This window comes from Varroa jacobsoni, unplaced genomic scaffold, assembly GCF_002532875.2.
Source record: "Varroa jacobsoni isolate VJ856 unplaced genomic scaffold, vjacob_1.0 scaffold_144, whole genome shotgun sequence".
NCBI classification, from domain to species: Eukaryota; Metazoa; Arthropoda; class Arachnida; order Mesostigmata; family Varroidae; genus Varroa; species Varroa jacobsoni.
In genome coordinates, this window is record NW_019213046.1 from 1 (window position 1) to 17,929 (window position 17,929).

General features: G+C 39.1%; 2 protein-coding genes across 5 annotated transcripts in view; one reads left to right on the plus strand and one right to left on the minus strand.

The window, feature by feature from the left end:
• Positions 1 to 214: 214 nt before the first annotated feature.
• Ltn1 (E3 ubiquitin-protein ligase listerin) lies at positions 215 to 14,626 on the minus strand. Of its 2 annotated transcripts, none has more exons than XM_022848562.2 (31): positions 14,408 to 14,626; positions 12,680 to 12,782; positions 12,409 to 12,593; positions 11,927 to 12,157; positions 11,505 to 11,693; positions 11,105 to 11,281; positions 10,646 to 10,845; positions 10,271 to 10,445; positions 9,812 to 10,001; positions 9,312 to 9,445; positions 8,883 to 9,161; positions 8,313 to 8,468; positions 7,835 to 8,033; positions 7,493 to 7,665; positions 6,960 to 7,270; positions 6,602 to 6,718; positions 6,408 to 6,493; positions 6,172 to 6,278; positions 5,531 to 5,725; positions 5,256 to 5,374; positions 4,676 to 4,783; positions 3,949 to 4,304; positions 3,524 to 3,725; positions 2,958 to 3,090; positions 2,591 to 2,746; positions 2,274 to 2,397; positions 1,975 to 2,084; positions 1,580 to 1,808; positions 1,087 to 1,200; positions 753 to 886; positions 215 to 470 (listed from the first exon to the last, which is right to left on the minus strand). In XM_022848562.2, exons 1-31 carry the CDS (start codon positions 14,450 to 14,452, stop codon positions 411 to 413), a joined length of 5,097 nt encoding a protein of 1,698 aa, XP_022704297.1. In that variant the 5' UTR covers positions 14,453 to 14,626; the 3' UTR covers positions 215 to 410. The 2 variants fall into 2 exon arrangements, with proteins under 2 accessions (XP_022704297.1, XP_022704291.1); XM_022848556.2 differs by having other exon boundaries at positions 8,883 to 9,164.
• Positions 14,627 to 15,134: 508 nt separating this feature from the next.
• LOC111269165 (uncharacterized) overlaps positions 15,135 to 17,929 on the plus strand; it is a 10,631-nt gene continuing 7,836 nt past the window's right edge. For 2 of the 3 annotated variants that reach the window (XM_022848583.2, XM_022848591.2), the window contains exon 1: positions 16,384 to 17,918. In XM_022848583.2, the coding sequence (XP_022704318.1) occupies positions 17,648 to 17,918 (271 nt within the window). In that variant the 5' untranslated portion in view covers positions 16,384 to 17,647. Of the gene's footprint in view, positions 15,280 to 16,383; positions 17,919 to 17,929 lie in introns of those variants that run through there. The other variant, XM_022848600.2, reaches the window with a different exon arrangement.

The following is a 17,929-nucleotide window of genomic DNA, read 5'->3' on the forward strand; positions in this document are numbered from 1 at the left end:
ACAAACGCAATACTATGTGTAGTTCATTTCCCAATGCAATGTATACCCTCTTTGTCCAACGTGTGATTGTACTGTTTACTATCTGTAGAAGTCAACTCATTATTTTAATCGTTTTTATACTTGTCCAACCACAAACGATAGTTTTCCTAATAAACGCCGAGCTTAAAACTGTTACATATATTTACAGGATATTTCCGAAGGGAGAATAATGTAATAATTTTTGTAAAAATTAGCCCATTTTATTTACACAATTATAAGTCAAGTTAAACTAATAGTTAAAGAAAACTGCATTGCACCACATAATTCCTCAGTAGCCCGCATCCATTCATGCTGTCTTCAGACGCATATTGTCACAAAGCGGCTCACTTCCATTAGGGGCCAAAGGTACGGAAGCGACTAACTAATGTTATCTACGCGATGAGCGTTCGGCAGGCCGGGCATGTTGCGTGGCCATGTTGCAACCACTTGTACTGCAATAATAATAAAAAAAGCAAGTTAATGAAGCGGTAATGCCAAATTCAAACACAGAGGTACTACGTTCTCCTTTAAATATTAGGGAAGTTGCTGTATTAATGATTACGAGTCGAAAGAAACTATTACGGTATGGAGCTTGTCGAGAGTGTTATACGAATGTGTGGAGTAAAAATCTATTGGAAGGATGTGTGACGTATGGAAGATACAGTGGGTAAGTTGCGTTCACAAAAAAAGAATCGAGTTTATAAGAGTAAACGAAAACAAATGTTCCTACTTACAATACACGTTTTGTGGAACACTCTCCTGCATGTTCGGCATGGGTAATTTGGTAGTCGGAGAGTCGTCATATGCACAACCGAGAAACAAATACAACATTCTTCACCACCGTTTTCAAGTCTGCGGTCGAGATTTTCTGTAATGTTAATCATGCAAAACATGGTCACTTTCCGATCGTTTTCATGCGCTCTATGGGATAATCTAAAATCACTGATTTACACGAAATGTATTAGGGTTATATATGAATTAACACTATTAGAAAGATAAGCTTAATTTTTTATCTTTATACAGTAGTTGTACTCGTTATGGAATACAATGGCGTTTGCGAAAGCTTACGTTTCCAGTTCGACAATCCCTCCTGGATGGAGCCGTTTTCATTAAGAAACCAACTCAAATTGTAGAGCCATTGACGCCACTTTTGTGCGGACACCGGCACCTGTTCACAGTTGTCTGAAGTAACAAAAAAGCATAAAAGTAAAAAACAAGTTTTCACTGTAATCTTTTGTGCTCCTCTATTAGAAACATCCAAATAAGCCTTAAAAAGGATCATAACAGCAGCTGGCAATCGCCTCAGTCAACATAAGAAACTGGCCTTTCCTGTTTATAATCACGACGTGTTAGCGTCACGTGGTGGTATTATGGCATACGGGCAGGTGGACGGCTACTATCGATATGCTATACTAGTAGAACGGCGATAGCTACTTGAGCTTGTACATTTTGTGCGCTAAATGTTGGGTGCAATAAGATAGGAACAATTATTATCAAGCTAGATCTGATTTAGTGCATTCCCTATCCTGCATAACGATATTTCGATGGGTGGTAGACGTACTTATAATCTGTATTTTCTTAAGTGGATGACATGCATCCATTTGAATAGAAATTTGTATACGCTTCGTGACGTCGTCGAGAATATAGGTTGCTTTGATTTCTCTGGTTGACGGTAGTGCTGCGACCGAGACATTCTCCAGGCGGTGAGATCCACTTCGTACATTGGCCAATTCGCGCTCAATTAATAGCGGTGATACGTATTTGGTCGTTATCTTCTCAACGATTTGGGCCTAGAAATGAATTTTACTATTAACGTTATTCTGATTTTCCGTTTTTAAACACTTTTGGTGGTCAATTATATCTACTGAAAGGACATATCGTTCAATGTACTACTCGTTTTTTTCGCATTTGCGTCTTGATTGTTAAATTTCATGATTCTTTGTGCAAATAGTTCACCTCTTTATAGTCGCTTAGCTGCATGTACCAAGAACGAAGGACTCCGGGCACTAGTGTGCAGATCTGTACTAGTGACCAGCAAATAATATGGACAAGTGTCGTTGGGCGCTCTGCAAAAAAAAGTTTGGACAGGATAAAAAATTAGTGCTCATTCCATGGCTCATCTTGTAAATGCCGTAAGAACACGAATTCCAGCAAATGCATCCCCCCCCCCCACCAAAAACATAGAGGCGCTCTAAGTAAGTGACAATTTGAAGTACAGAAAGTACAAGATAAAAAAAAAAACTAGTGAAACTTACCGTCCAAAAGGCCAAAACTAAAAGCGTTAACCGGTGGCTGACGAGGCATAAGAATGAAGAGGTTTCGCAGATAGCGAGCCATGTGATCTTGCTCTTCCAAAAACCGTATATAGAGTGCGCGGACCTTCATATAGATATAGTTACATATACATATAGTTACATTATCGATTGAATTATATAAGTATGTATGAGTAGTTTATAAACGGAAAATATAAAAATTTCTACTTCCTTTAACTCACGAACCGCACAATTAGTGTTGAAATTTTATTTAAAAGAAAAAGTTTTATATATACATATATCCGAGCCCGAACAGGTACCTGTCGCGCGGATTTTACGCAAAATTGAAGAGCAAGCGAGCACGTTAACAGGTATCCGGACACAGCCGTTCGATCTGTGGGTATTAGCGAGGCCTCCGGGAGAGGATCTTCTATTGCATATCGTTTAGTCAGCATGGACATTGAAATTGTAGCGTCCTAGAAAGTAAACAGCAAAGCAAATTAATAATTACAGTTTAACACACAGAATTACATTTAATAATAGAGTTGAGTTGTTCAAACAGCTTAGGGCCAATGCTTTCTCACCAAGATCACCTAAACCAAGGATCGGAAAACATCATTAATCAAAGAATCCATGCGTGATTTCCAAATGTTAGAGGATGCCTTCTTTCGTATTGAAAATATTTACCTTCAAGCACTCAAGAAGCGTCTCATCAATGGGAATCCCTTTTTCATTTCGATCTACTGTAGTACCGTCCTCTAACATATCGTCCTGCTCCTCTACTAATTCATCGTGTTCTCGCGTTGCTTCGCCTACAATTCTAGATTTACATATATACATATATCAATACGTTGCTGAGTACTAATTTTCTGAGTCCGAAGAGTTTACTGGTGGCACTACTTCGATAAATGTATGAATCCCATGGAAAATGCACTCATAAAAAAACATGAAAAGGGCTATTACATATATTACTATTTCTATAAAAAGTCTAAATCATCTATAGCACAAAATAGCCATCTACTTCGATAGTCAATATCCGAAAATTGGGTACTTGCTGAGGCTTTGGTAGAACTTTACGCATCGAAACGACAATCAAAGTTAAAATGAATTATGTCTATATCAGTATACGATGCGCTGTCAAGTACTTTAGAGGTCACCCTGTGCATGCGCAGTTAGTGCAAATGAAACTAAATGGACTGATTCCAGCAGAAAGTGTATGCTGAACATGTTTACGTGAGCAGACTTTAGCATACCGAGATGCAAGCGCGTATGCAGCGAATTGCACGGACAGGGAATCAGTGATCAGTAATCCACAAAGCTGTCCTAAAATTCCGTTAAAGCCCAGCTCATCTCCATTAGTCCAGTGTTTCTTCACCTCTTCCGGATCCATAAATGTGTACGCATGTGCCACACTTTCCAGTACGATGCCAGGAAGTTGAGATAGCTTCTTTGGCGCTATAAGAAGTACAAAATGGGTTATGTAGAGCTTCTAATATCTGAACCACGAGATTTAAGGTTATAGGGCAAGTTTTTCCCGCAACTATTTTAAGCTAATGTGTCTTGGTTTCGATCTGTTCACTTAATAACCCTATGCATATAGCAAATAACATTCTGGCCTTATAGAAATTTGACTAAGAATGATTCGGTACGCTGCACGTGCAGTGAAAATTCTACTAACCCATCGTCATTAAAGGTATCAGTGTCTGAACGATAACACTCTGATAGAAGTTTTTCCATTCATGGCGCACTCCGTGAGGAACTTGGTCATTTTCATCTTCTTCCGCGGACAGCTTGCTTATTAGGGAAATTGCCTCCGTGAGCGCTATCCCGCAACCCGTCCATATTCGAGAGGCGACCCTTGTTGGCTCTGAGGCTTTACCGGAGGCCGATGTTGGATTCGTCCATGAAAACGTTTCTACCATTGACGTCAATGTAAGCAAAATGAAGTCCCAATTCAGTGGTTTAAGTGCAGGTCGACAATGAGTCAGGACAGCAATGAAGAACCCACATAGAGCCAAATGGAAGCCAGTCGGGCTAAAATTATATATATCAAAACGATATGAAATATGATCAGTCAAATTTTTGTATACAAATGGTTTAATTAGTATAAATCCATAAATAATAAAACTGCTTTGTTTAAATTTTCTTTTTGTTTTTTAAGAGGATATTTGTAATGCTGTTCAGGTGCGATCCGCGCAATCCATATAGACCATACTATGCTGACCTCCATCGTGCGCAATCAGCATTACTCCAATCCTTATATATATATATATAGTTTTGCTAGGAATATAGAAATACAACGACAGCCGAAATATTCTCCCATGTAACTAAATATCCCACAAGCGTTCATCATAAAGGTTGGATTTACGCCATACATTAGCACATAAATTCACCTTAGCACTAACCTAGAAGCATCAAACAGACCGGGCTGACGTCCTTTAAAGCCCTGCATTGCATTGAGCAACCTCACGGTGTCCAAATCTCGACTCTCGCCAGACGCGCGCCGTAGACACCTATATCAGGCATCAGTCGCAACATAAGTCCATCGATTTCCTAAATTCGACTAACCTTGTAAACTTAAATGTTATATAATCTTTTTACGTCTGGTATTCTAGCCATGAGGCATTTTTGTAGACGGGTTTCGCCAAACTTATCTAGCTTCTTCTTCAACTGACCTGTAAATCAGCATGGTAGCAATATTCCGCAATAATCGTTCGGTAAAACTGGAATTCAATTTGTCTTCACGATTACTACGTTAACGCACTCAAAGGATGCTCGGCCAAAACTTAGCCACCCACACCACGGTGATCCTTAACAACATTAAACGATAACGTTTGGGAGGGTACCTCGTTACCCTTGAACTTCAACGAGTTATCTTTAAATAGTAGCTTGACGCCTCGCACGTTGTTTCACTGGGATTTTAAAGTATAAAAAAAACAATTATTCATCTGAATTTCAGTTTTAGTTCCTATTACTTTTACTTACCTCGAAGCTAAACAGAGAAGGTTGGGATCTATGAAATCCTCTGAGGCCATTACCTGAGCCACCGTCTCGCTAAGTAGCTGATTCGCTTTCATCTCATCACGTTCGTATTGAATAAATACCTGAAAAAACAAAGTAAAGAGTAGCAATATGAGCATTATCCTACTTCGCTGAAGCAGTTTTAGTATGCCAATAAAATCATATGGTATTTTTGATGAAAATGATACAGAGACAGTTTATTTCGGATTGGATATCACTTATAGATGCTGCTGATCTACCTGTTTTACATCCGGGGGGCAGTCAGTCCAATGCCATACTGAATTTGGTCGGAGCATTTCCACTGAAGCTAATAGTGAGTCAAGCACGAGGTGCCAATGAGCATTTTTTCGACGCGCCAGGTTCATGACTACAGAGGCTGCTCTGGGTGCATCGTCGATGAGGGTGGCTACGACAAATTTGAGTCGAGGCTGCGACTGAAAATGAACTGAAAATTGTTAGATTTGATTCTGCCTCTACAGGAATGCTGTTACTAATGGATAGTTACTATTACTTATTCGAAATAAACAGTCGGAATGCCATAAAGCTGGCTCCACCCATGACCTATTAGTTCTTATATTTTTGGTTTACATTTTTGCTACAATTCAAGCTTTGTTGAGCAAACAACCATGAAACATACTTAAGACCAAAATACAAGGTACAAATTGCACTAGGCCCATCCAACCTAAACTTCAAACTCGTTCAGCTAAAACACATCGGTTGTGTTTTAATACTTAATAAAAAATTATTTCTATATGGGAAAAGCATATAGTAACAGCAACGCGAGCCAAAGAAGCATAGATCCGAGAGCTATTTGGAAATTAGAAAGAAAAACTACGCATGTTTGTGAGCACGCCCGCATGACGTATTGGTCTTTACTTACCTCAACAAAATTAGCTAACAGAAGGAAGTTGATATCTATTAGATGGACCGCTTTCTTTGAAGCACACACTTCTAGCAGAATCTGACACGTGTTTCGTAGAACTTCACCTATAGAGTAAACATTAAAATACCATTAGATTCCTGGATAGCTATGATCAGTCTCTGGAATCGAGTGCTATTGGTTTAAGAAACGAAATATTGAAGGCACTAATGCGGATTGAGATAATCTATACTTACCGGGGTTCTCCAAGTAATCGCCATCCGAGAGGATAACAGGTCCTTCGCCTCTTGTTAAGGCCAAGCTTTGAGCGTGATCTCCAATCCTAGTTCGAAAACACCGCGAAGGTAAGAGCCAAACCTCAAATGGTTTTACATGGTATATGTAAATGGTATATATTAAGGAACAAAAAACCCTTAAGACATTTCCTTACCGATTCTCAACGCAGATGGTTTCTAGCTCCGAAGAGGACGGCACCAACCTCTTGAGAAAAGTTAGGTCATCCTCGTCATCACCGACCAGCTCAAAAGAGGCTCGAGTCAGATATTTACTGAAACATACGGGTGAATATAGAGACTGACTCAAGACATGAGGAACTGTAGATGGCATTCAATAAGCTATACTTGCACAAGTCTAGCCAATTTGCACTAGGAAGTAAAAAAGATATGCTTTTGTTAGTAAGGAAAAAAACTGTAGTAGATGGATGAGAAATATTTTTTTTTATCAAAAATATGCTGAGGATTGTTTTGGCCTATATATGTGTGTATAATTAGCTCTTCCTAAATACTTACACTTGACCCTCTGAGGCATGGCATATTCTCATTTTGATGTCATCAATCAAACTGAGTCGACAGTTCAGGGCCACTGTCCTACTTTTCTGGACATTGTCTTGGACCAGTTCATAGACAGAATGAGCCAAAGCACCAGCCCAAACATCTTTGAGACGGTTCGCCACCTGTTCAGGACCTTCGATATCCTCCGTAAGTGTTGACGTTGAGGGTGCTTCGCCGTTTTGTCTGTTGCTAATGCTGGAATCAGCCCCTGCTAATTCTCCCCATTCTAGACTGGCTTCGTAGGTAGCTTTAATCAAAGTCGACATGTCCTAAAACAGAACCCATAGAATCGAAAATGAACTCGTGTTAGACCGTTTTATTGCTAAACGGATATTGGTAAAAAGCCTAAATTCGAATTTCGCAGTTAACAATACGTCAACAAAGGACTAAAAAAAAGGTAAAGAATTATTTTTAGAATTGGTACTGATTCGCTCGCAACAACGTAACGTTCGGGCCTTTTGTCATATACCAGATCTCAGAGATCAACTTACCGGCAAAGTCCACACATCACTACTCAAATCGAAGAGCGAATGCACAACCTCACAAAACTGAAGGAGTTCTTCAGACAAATCGGGAAGTGCTGCAGCTAAATCTGTAAATTCCTTTGGAGATATACCAGTCACCGTCTCGACGAGTTTCTGTATTAACCACTTAACAATAGCTTCTAAAAGGATTCAAACACAACAACAACAACAATAACGAGAACTAATTGATTGTCAAAGGAAATTTACTCAAATCCATCGCGTCTTAACAGCACATATCCATCCAGATAACCCACTGCTTACAAGTAAAGCAAATCTATAATTTAGGAAAATTGTTTGATGACTCCATACCAGGAAAGAGTTGAAGATCCGTTTTTCCACAGAGGTGCAAACAGGCCTGAAGGACGTCCCACTTTGATGGGCCTTGCACGGCTTCATCAAGTGCTTTCTGAAAGGACTTCCTCTTGAAATAGTCTCGGAGAAGCGGAGTACTTTGCGCATCGCATTCAAAAGCTTCAGACAAGATCACCAACAGGAGGTCGTTTGAACGCTAAGGACACATCGCAAAATTAATGATTAAAAAAATACTCATGCAAAAATTTAATCTAGTAAAAATCCATAAATGTTTTTGAAAGGCGAATTCAATTGAACTTTTAGTTCTAATTTAAGACCTTGTGCACTTATTGGCTGTTCTCTTAGCAAGTTTCTTAGCATGGTCGATTTGATTCATTGTACTAGCTGCAAAGCCTTTCCTCCACGCCGGCATGTACTGGTGTGACCATAAATTAACATGAGTCTATAAAATTTTGCATAATACTTCCGGTGGTACCTCTTCAAGGGCGTTAATAGTAAGACCGTTCTCACTACCCGATTCTTTGACAGCCGCAACTCGAAGAATCACCTTCACCGCTGCTGGTGCCAGCTCTTCATGTTCTTCAAGCAAGACCTCTATTTCCGACGACAATGTACGTCCTAAAAGTACCATCTGAGAAGAGTAGCGCATCATATTTTTAGATTTTCTATTGGACTGCTATTAATATGATGACCTAGGATGTTCATATTGTGATTATGATATAACTGTAATGTAAAATCTAAGTAGTTGGAAACTTAACCTTGATAACAGGGATAGTTCATGAATTTTTCTTTGGTTTGCTATCTCATAATGATTTCAGTTACAGCATATTTAGAAGCATTCGCACACGGAAAATGAATGAAGAATTCTATGGTATTGCGTAGAGCGAAAGTGTCACAAATAAAGAAGAGTCCTCTAACTATTATCTGTAATGTTTACTTTGGGTATAGAAAAATGAAGCATGAAGGAATGAAAAGCAACCTTGTCTATAGTCTCTTATAGAACATCGCCATAGAAAACAGATAAAATATTTCCGAATAGACCTACTTTTTCAAAAGTCCTGAGGAACTCGGCGTTCGAGCAACTATAGGAAAACAGGTCACTGAAAAGGTTAACAATCTCAACCGACGGCTTGGAGCGCACAGTGTTCAAAAGATAGCCGAGAAAACGTTGACAAATACCGGAGTACCGCGAACTAGAGAACGGGTTATTATGGTTCCGAAATCCGGGTCGCTTGGTTCCACTGGATACTCCGCTTTCGACAGAAGACTCCTTTATACTCACACAATGTTCTTTAGAAGGACCAAAACGAACTTCTTTACGAGCCTGCTGAATGGAATAGAAATGACGGGTAATTAATTAACTAATTTAGATCTAACCTTCACTTGTGATTTATATAGAATAGGGAAGCATCTATCTACATTAACATATTTTTTACATGAAGGTGAATCAGGTGTATGAGCGCATCACACTTACTTTTCTAGGGAAACCGTCTGCTTTTGCCTTTTCGTGGTACGTATTGAGATCGTAGTAGAACTTTTTTAGCATTTTCAAGGAATTAGAGTCCAATGCTTCAACAGATAAGGAGTAGATATTTTCCCAAATGGATTCTGCAATTAACATATGCATATTGAATGTCGTAATAGCATGTTTTATTCGTGTGTTGCACATAAAATGTTCTAATCTGTTCATGGTTCTCTCACATTGACTATTGGTTGTTAGCATTTTCGAGTCCTCTGAATATCTTAGATATCGATTACGTTATACTTGAGGCTTTATTTTCTACCCTGAATCATCGTGTCCAACGAGGTTAGCCTCCAGCAAAAAATATTCTAACTGAGGTACACGGCAAACAACAGATTTCGTAGAAATGCAAATCCAAGTTTTGGATTAGAGTTTTAGGCTGCACTAAAGATGTTTATTGCGAACTTTTAATAGGTTCCACATCATGAAAAATAATGTTTGGAAATACAAACCAACGGCGGTGTATTTTTCGTTGTCTGTAGGAATCGCAGCTGTGCTATCTTCTTTACTTTCAAGCGACTTCTTTTCAAGGAATAAGACCAGGTCTTGTAAGTCAGCAAAAATACAGGAATCACTCATTCGTGAAGACCAATCGGATGCAGAATCGGATGAGATAAGTAGCGATCGCAGGATGGGAACCAACTGAGAAAATCAGAAGCAAAGTTCCGGATCGCGGAAAAAAGCAGCAGTTGAAGTCAAGTTTCAAAGAACTCGTAGAAATGTATTAATCACTTATGTGGATTAATGCTGAAATGTGCATCAAACGTTTCAGGCTCATAGTGACTAATGATTTATTCTCTAGCGAATCGGGTGCTTGTAAGAGATTCTGTATCTAATGAATAACTTGGGTAAGATTCCATTTCGAAATATAGCAAAGAATCGGTGGCATTGATTCTGATGGTAACACATACATGGTCGTTATAGACCTTCAGAATGTCGCTGGCCGTCTCAGCATGGTGGACCATTTCGTAGCGGATACATTCCATAAAGGCTGTGGAAGTTGCATTGAGTTCAGTTAATGCCGTAGTACAAGTAACTCCTGTCATTAATCCTTCACGAAGATTAGCTAAAATCTGGTCACGGTACCTGGTCAAAAAAAGAAACAAAACTTGACGTTAGCGTCATGTACTACGCTTACCAAAGCAGCAGCGCACTCTAGGGTTGTATTAAAGTTTCTGTCACAGTGCGTTTCACTTAAAATATACGTCATTGATCTCTTGATTTCTGTTCCGAAGTGGTCATTGACCGGTGTATTTCGGCTGAACTGAAGATGTTTATGAACTTACCTTTCCTTCTCTGGAATTTGTGTGTAGAAAAGCAGGAAGATCGGAAAAATTGCCGAAGCGTTTCCAAATGCACGGCTGTTCAAGAAAGTTTTCAGTTGAGGCATAAAAGCCTTCTGCAGATTGATATACTGCCAGCAATTGGGGTGAGTCCTAAGCAGTTGGAGAGATGCTTCCCAGATTGTTAAGCAAAGCGTTGGATCCTGCGAAATGTTACCAATAACACGGCAATACTTACTGCACACAAATGAGTTATTTGACCAAACTAAAAAGAACAAAACTGACATCTAAATTGCAATAATTGAGCTCTTGGAAAACTTCAAATTATTAGAGTTTATCGTTTGACAGCTCAACGAAAAATTTAAGCTTATAGAAAAATAATGAACAACACTGTAATTGAGAACCTCTAGTAAGAGTATGACCACCAAAACACGCAAAAATGTTTTGTTGACGACAACACACCTGTTCTGCGAGACAACAAAGGGTGATTTTGGTGACCTTTTCCAAGTCAGCGATCATATTCGCTGCGATTGTGGATTGAAGGAGTCGATAGAAAGCTTTTTTAACTAAAGACTCAGTATGTTTAGCGAATTTCCAAAATCTGGGGTCATTAGTTAACTCCTCTATCTTTGGATTAAGCTGAAATTTCAGATTAAAACCAGATTAATTAAGCTTCCTGGTGCGGCTTAGTTTTATAATATAGCTAATATTTTGTAAAATTACTAGTAGTATAATAAAAAGATACGGTGTAACCAAAATTTTACTTGCTAATCCTTCACTACATGACTGCAATACATTTCCCTTCCCAATAAGTCTAGTGTAAATTTTAAATAAAGAATCCATACAAGTTATTCGAACAAACCTGATCCTTTACTTTGGCACTGCGCTCAGGTGAATTGTCATTTTGCAAGATAACATCAATAACGTAGGCTGTCGCCAGAAAAGCTCCGTTTAACATTCTCGCAAGCTTAGCTCTTTTCTCGTTTTGGTCGAGCTCAGCGTTATCGGGAACTGTTGCCACCGTCAAATTAAACAGGATCTCACGGAATTGCTAAGAGGATGAAAATACCGTATAAACCCAACTGCTATTGAAACTGAAGATGGTATTAAACAAAAGAAACTCCCACGGCCTTTTTTAATAAGGGTATGCCTTTTACACAATTTTACCGACAAGAGAGAAGTAACAGGTTGAACTTCCAAAAAATTTTTTTTCTTCATATTTTATTCACATTGGTAATGAAACGCAAGAATAAATTCTGGGTTTGCTTTGTCAAGGAAACTTACAAATAAAGTGTCCTTCAAATAGAAAAGAAATACATCCGCGTGTTTGTGGACTGGAAACACCGTTTCGAAGCCGCAGCGAGCGGCTGACGCTGCCGGAGCATAAACGTCGTACATTCCTGCCAACCAGGTGGCCAATACGCCCTTCAGAAATGGTGCTAAATTGCGTCCTGTCATGACGCAAATTTGTTTGTGGGCTAAGAAGGTAGCTTCTCTAATCCGACGATCGGCGTCCTGAAGGCAAATAGCAAAAAACAGAAGGCACGTTAACGTTACAAAAGGAAATAATTTTTTTAGGAAATACAATGTTTTAAAAGATCGTTCCATGATTTTGTATGACGTGATGTTATACTCTTGTAGCGAAAATTTCGCAGGCGAAAACACTAACCAATCAGTTTTATGCTACACGCTTGATACGGTCCTTACAGCTCTTTTAGTTAAGCACTGCATATAACATAAGGTTCATTCTTACAAGTATAACCTACCACAGCTAATCTGTTGAAATTCCTGGTCCAAAATGGTAGCATTCCCATAATACTTTCTTGCGTCTTATTCTCCAAAAGAGCCATGATTTGTTGGAGAGCCTTGAGCCGTGTTGTTGGATCTTTTTTCCAAAGCCTCCTAATCGCAAGACGAAAGTCTTCGTCGACAGTCGCTTCAACCTCCGAATCTAAATACAGATACTGATTTTATAACACGTTGCTGGACATTACATCCATGTCCACGTCAAAAAAATTAAGTCAACTCGTTTCTTACCTAGATTAGAAGCAGAGGCCAATGTCGAAAAGAATGCTGTCATCGGAGGAAGTTGCCTATCTCCAGATGACAGTAGTGCTGCTGATCTCTCCGAGTTAGCCGCCTACCAAATCCAGAATTTGTACGAAATAACAGATTGATGATTAAAGCACAACGCGGCACTAAACAGTTAGTGAAATGTCATATACACTTTAAGGCTTCAAACAATATGAATTACACCGCTTTAGTCTGATGGCTTTCGCCGTTTTATGTCGACAGCAGCTTTGTTTCTAAACGCAACACCAATTTATCTAGCATTGGGTAGTTATGTTAAATCAGCCCTATCACCTTCATCTATTATATACAATATTTATCCAATGTGATATCTCTTATATTGCATCCTCCTGTATACTTATATGGCCGCCTTTTGCGCTTGCCTTTCAGTTGCAACGCTCAAAAAGTTTTATCTGAGAAAAAATGGAATATCGCAACACTTTGATCACGCAGGCTCACTCGGTGTAGGTATGTGGTCGGAATCTTCCGTATCACTACTGCGTCCGGCAGGTACCATCCTTTTAGAAGAGAAAGTGGAAACGACTGCCGCAAGACTTAACAGGAGTATGTTGTCGCGAAGAAAAATCATATACACACTGTGATCTAGTTAACATGACATAGTTACTTCGCAGTAAGTGACGAAAAGCAAATTTAGTGTTTTTTTTTTTATAGGGAATACGGTTCTTCATCCATAAGATGTGGCAAAAAACTGTAGCTTTAACACCACAGTACAATATGAGAGCAATTCAATAATATCCCGTTGTAGAGATAAGTCTTGACAATGTTAAAACAATACATAGGTGTGATTTGTACGTATTTTGAGTCAGTACACAGCGTTCATTAGAGCAATTTCTATGTTAATCCCAGTATTCCTGTTACCGGAGTGTTGCAGAGTTTTACAAACGGTATAAGGAATAATCGCATTACTTCAAAATACCTGCCAATTCACACGTCATACACAAGTCTGCGAAGAGTTTTAGCCGGTGTAGATGTCCAATAACGCGCTAATTTATGAAAAACCTCAGAAAAAAAAAAAAAAACTTCTTGCTCACGTTCGTCTGTAAGCATTTGCGAACATACTCGCTGGACATTAGAATAATATCAAATCTCGCCACGCAGTGAGAACTGCTATGCTTATGCTAATGACAAGAGAAATACAGATGTAAAATAAAACATCGTGCTGTTTTATTTTTCATCTATATATATATATATATCTGGCGGCGACTCATCCACCTACGGGACAGAATTCATGTACCTAATCTACAAACTGGTTGATCCGAAGCCGCCAAAGTGCTCATAAAGCGAGATCACAATTTACGAAAGGATGCAACTTTTTATAGGAAAAAAAAAAAGATAACCAAAAATAACAAAGTCGATATTCAGTCACTTTTTTTCATGACAAATACTCAGTTCGGGTAATAACGAAAAAGAAGCCTGTTCACCAGTTCCTTGGATGAAACTCATCGTACATGACATAAGCGTAGTAGTTCGAAAACGATACCGTGTTTTTTGGGATTCGGTGAACACCAAGTCAGAGACGCGATCCTTTTTATAAACATTCCTACAGCTTCGGCCTTTTGCCGCATAAATCTATCGAAATTTTATGTAAGCAGTGCCCACTTTCAAAACGTAGAATTAGCATCAGACGTCTAAATAAGCTTAAACTAACGTGCACGAAGCTATTAGAGTCATTACCTTAGCGTTTCCTTTGGTTCGTGGAACATGCTGTTTCTTCACCATGTTGGCACGTATTCCCAAGACTCTAGCGAGTACCAATTTTTCGATAATCAGCACAGTAAATACGGTAGAATAGCAGTGTCTCTTGTAGGGTACAATTCCGTCAAAAATGTGCTTGTCAGTCAAACATATGCAGGGTAGTAGGGTGGTAGATGTCCTACGTGGTCAGCTGTGTTTACGTTTAGCGCCACACTAGTAAACTTGCGTGTGCTGATGGAACTGAGCGGCGCCTAAAAGCCTAGTCGGTTTAAACAGAATGCACAGAAAGCTTCATAATGCGAATTTAGCATTTTACAACGTATGACAATAGTTGCATTTAGCTATCAGTAGAATGCTGTACGTCATATCTGCTTCTAACAAGAGTGGTTAAACTTGCGAAATATGACATAGATTTTGTATTGTCTATTGCTCCAGTGTGTTTACTATGGTCGGAACAGCTGCATAGATGAAACAGCATCTACACTTGATAGATAAATTTTAAAAAACAAACGAAACAGTTTCACTGGATAAGACGTACTTCAGTCGGCAAAACACATGCGATCAAACTCTCTTGTGCATCAATACAGTGAGTTTTTAACCAAAAGGGTGCTCTTACGGTCAGTTCCGTTTCAAACTTGCGCGCTCCAAGGCAGGCGGCACGCCTGACGAAAGAGAAAGGATGTCGCGTTAGTAAACAACCGCTGTAGATTTTGTACAAATTATTTGCGGATCTCATGAAGGCTTTGCTAAACTTGTGCTATTTAATCATGTGTAACCGATGAACACTGGTGCGCTAAGAACGTGCGCGGAGATCTTGTGATTCCAACACAAACACAGAGCGCCGCCGATAGGTGAGAACATCTAAAGGTCGGGGTGTCTTGTATCGAAGGTCTAAATATGTAGACCGATACTGTGTCCCGCTTCTCGAGTGAAGCGGAGTGCGGTGTATAGCCTTGCTGAGTGCACCCGAGAGGAAAGAGAGCCCCTGTTCACATTCTGTCACGCTATTGCTGGCCGGATGGGAATGGCAAAACGTCTGCCTATAGGATTTTTTAATACTATTTTTTTTATACATCTTTATCGACACTGCGTGGTTTCGGACCAAATGTGTTCACTTCTTTGACTTCCGATGATATTGGAACTGGTGTTTTGTTGTGGGGTACGCTGAACCGTGATAATGGTGGCGAGTGGTGGGGAGCCGAAAACAGATGCTTAGCGCCCGCTATTTGACAGAATCGTGGTGTTGGATAGCGCCGAACTCTGATTTCTTTCGAATCGTAGAGTGTTTGTGCGAGGTGGAAAAAGGGTCTTGTCGTTGCGCGCCTTGTTACAATAACTGATACTATAAGCATATATGAGTGGATAAGAATATGATTTTGGGAATCAAATTCTAGTCTGTATCAGCATTATGCATCGGTTACTGTACGTTCAAGTGCTTATTTGGGTTTGTCCAGTTCAATTTTGTGGCGCTCGGAACCCAACAAAGTTACAAAGAACATTAATCTATTGTTGTTGTTGTTCATGTCAGTTTCGGCTGCTGTAGAATTTCTTGTTGGAATAAAAGGAGGATATGTGGAGGATTTATACAATGGATAAAGATTAAATATTCGTATTAATGGGATGAGCGCGATAGATTTAGAAGAAATTGAGAGAGGGCCATGATAGGCTGTACTGCGTGCACATTGAAGGGCTCCTTGATGAGACAAGATGTATTAGTGCATTGTCTCTGAAACGTTTCAAACAAAAATAATGTAAATTAAGCCTCATACAATAGTCACATAAAGAAAAACCCGAAAGAATCAATCACCGAGATTGAATAGGGATTCGTTGGCGCCCACCAACCGTTTGAATATGTTTCTAGATTTCCTAAATTATACTACAAATATTTCATAATGTGATAACTGTATTAAATTTAGTGTAAGTCTTTAATTTAAATTGATTTACTCAGTTGTTAATTACTCCAGTTATGTCGAGCGCACTTAATCTACTTAACTAATCGTTTATCTACTGCTTGTCTGGACGTTGAAGATGGAAAAGATCTGCGAGATATGGAATGCAGCGCACTTGCTGTGGCGTAACATGCACTCACAGCAATTTATACTTATAATACTGTTAGCACTGCCGCGCACAAGCTCAGACATCCGCACTGAATGGCGTACGCAACGAAGATCAACTCCGATAATAGAAGATTATTAAAACAGCTGTCGCTCTTAACTCTGAATTGAAGCTTCCGTTAGTAAAAGCGCTTTGATTTCATCGTATTGTTCGACAGTACTATCGACCTAGTTCACCACAATACAAATCCGTTGTTTGTTGAACTGCTACTACGTTTTGTTGGACTTTAGATATTTGTGCCATGTCAAATCTTTGAGCTTAACTAATGATATTATCCCGTTGAATTCGATTACACTTGGTTAATTCGAAAGTTACAGAAAAAAGGTGTTAATTCTGTAATGCTATAACACAATATTCATGTATCAAAAGTATTAATGTTTTTTTTCGTGTAGCATTTCCTTTGGTAATTATAGGACACCCTACTTATAATCGAGAATTTTAGGAGTCGAGCACAGATATACCTAATCAAATGTATCAAATACATTTTCAATTTTTTTCTTTCAATTTACAGAAAGAAACAAAAATTTTGAGATTAAAATATAAAGCCTTGTTTTCTCCTTGGCAAGTAAAGAGACGTATTATCTAAGATCCTTTATTTTTTTTCTATCAATATACTATAAATAAGACATTTATGCACGAGTAAGTTGCCTTCAAATTTTTAACAATAGATCGTGTGCAAACGTTTTCCTGACTATTAATATTTTGACCCTATTCTCAGCAAAACAAACCATTTATTCACGTATTAGTACACTTTTTAAGAGAGTGCAGTCGCGTCTACACCTCTACAAGTTTCAATAAAGCAACTTAATGGTTAATAGTTCTCGTTCAGAGCCATCATATTTGATTTAAGAATGTACTATTGTCTTGACGAAGCTGAAAACTCTCAAATCAAACATACAAGATTACTTTTTGTTCTCTGGGGCTTTTACGTCATAATTTTTACGGATGATAACAATAATATCTATCTACTAGTGCTCGTAGCACAAGATCCAGGGCGCTATCTTGAAAAAACAAAACAATCATATAAATTGTACAAGCAATTTAAAACGTGTAGCTTTTACCGTAACAGCTATAACGTTGACTACGTGGTCGTGACGGGCTTCTATGCTTGTAGTCAAGTCGATAAATGATTACAGGGTCGCCAACGGTAGTAGACACAAGATGTCGTTCTTCTACGCTGTTGAAGACGGTGAAGCTGCGGTTGCTGAGGGGCCCAGCGTATCGCAACCGCCACCCGGTTCCGGGGCTCGAATGTGCTGTGATGTGTTTGGTCCATATGAACTTCGCGCACCTCCTCTTTCACAACATCATCCTTCAAGAGATGATTTACGGGACCTTGACAGGGACCGATGGATTCCACAAATTGATCCAACTGGTACGACCTAG

Coding starts and splice junctions, on each gene's coding strand:
- Ltn1 (XM_022848556.2), bottom strand. CDS start 14,452: ATGGTGAAGAAACAGCATGTTCCACGAACCAAAGGAAACGCTAAG. Junction 5,375..5,530: donor GCCCCCCGGATGTAAAACAG/GTAGATCAGCAG, acceptor TTGTTTTTTCAG/GTATTTATTCAATACGAACG. Junction 1,201..1,579: donor TAAGAAAATACAGATTATAA/GTACGTCTACCA, acceptor TTGTTACTTCAG/ACAACTGTGAACAGGTGCCG.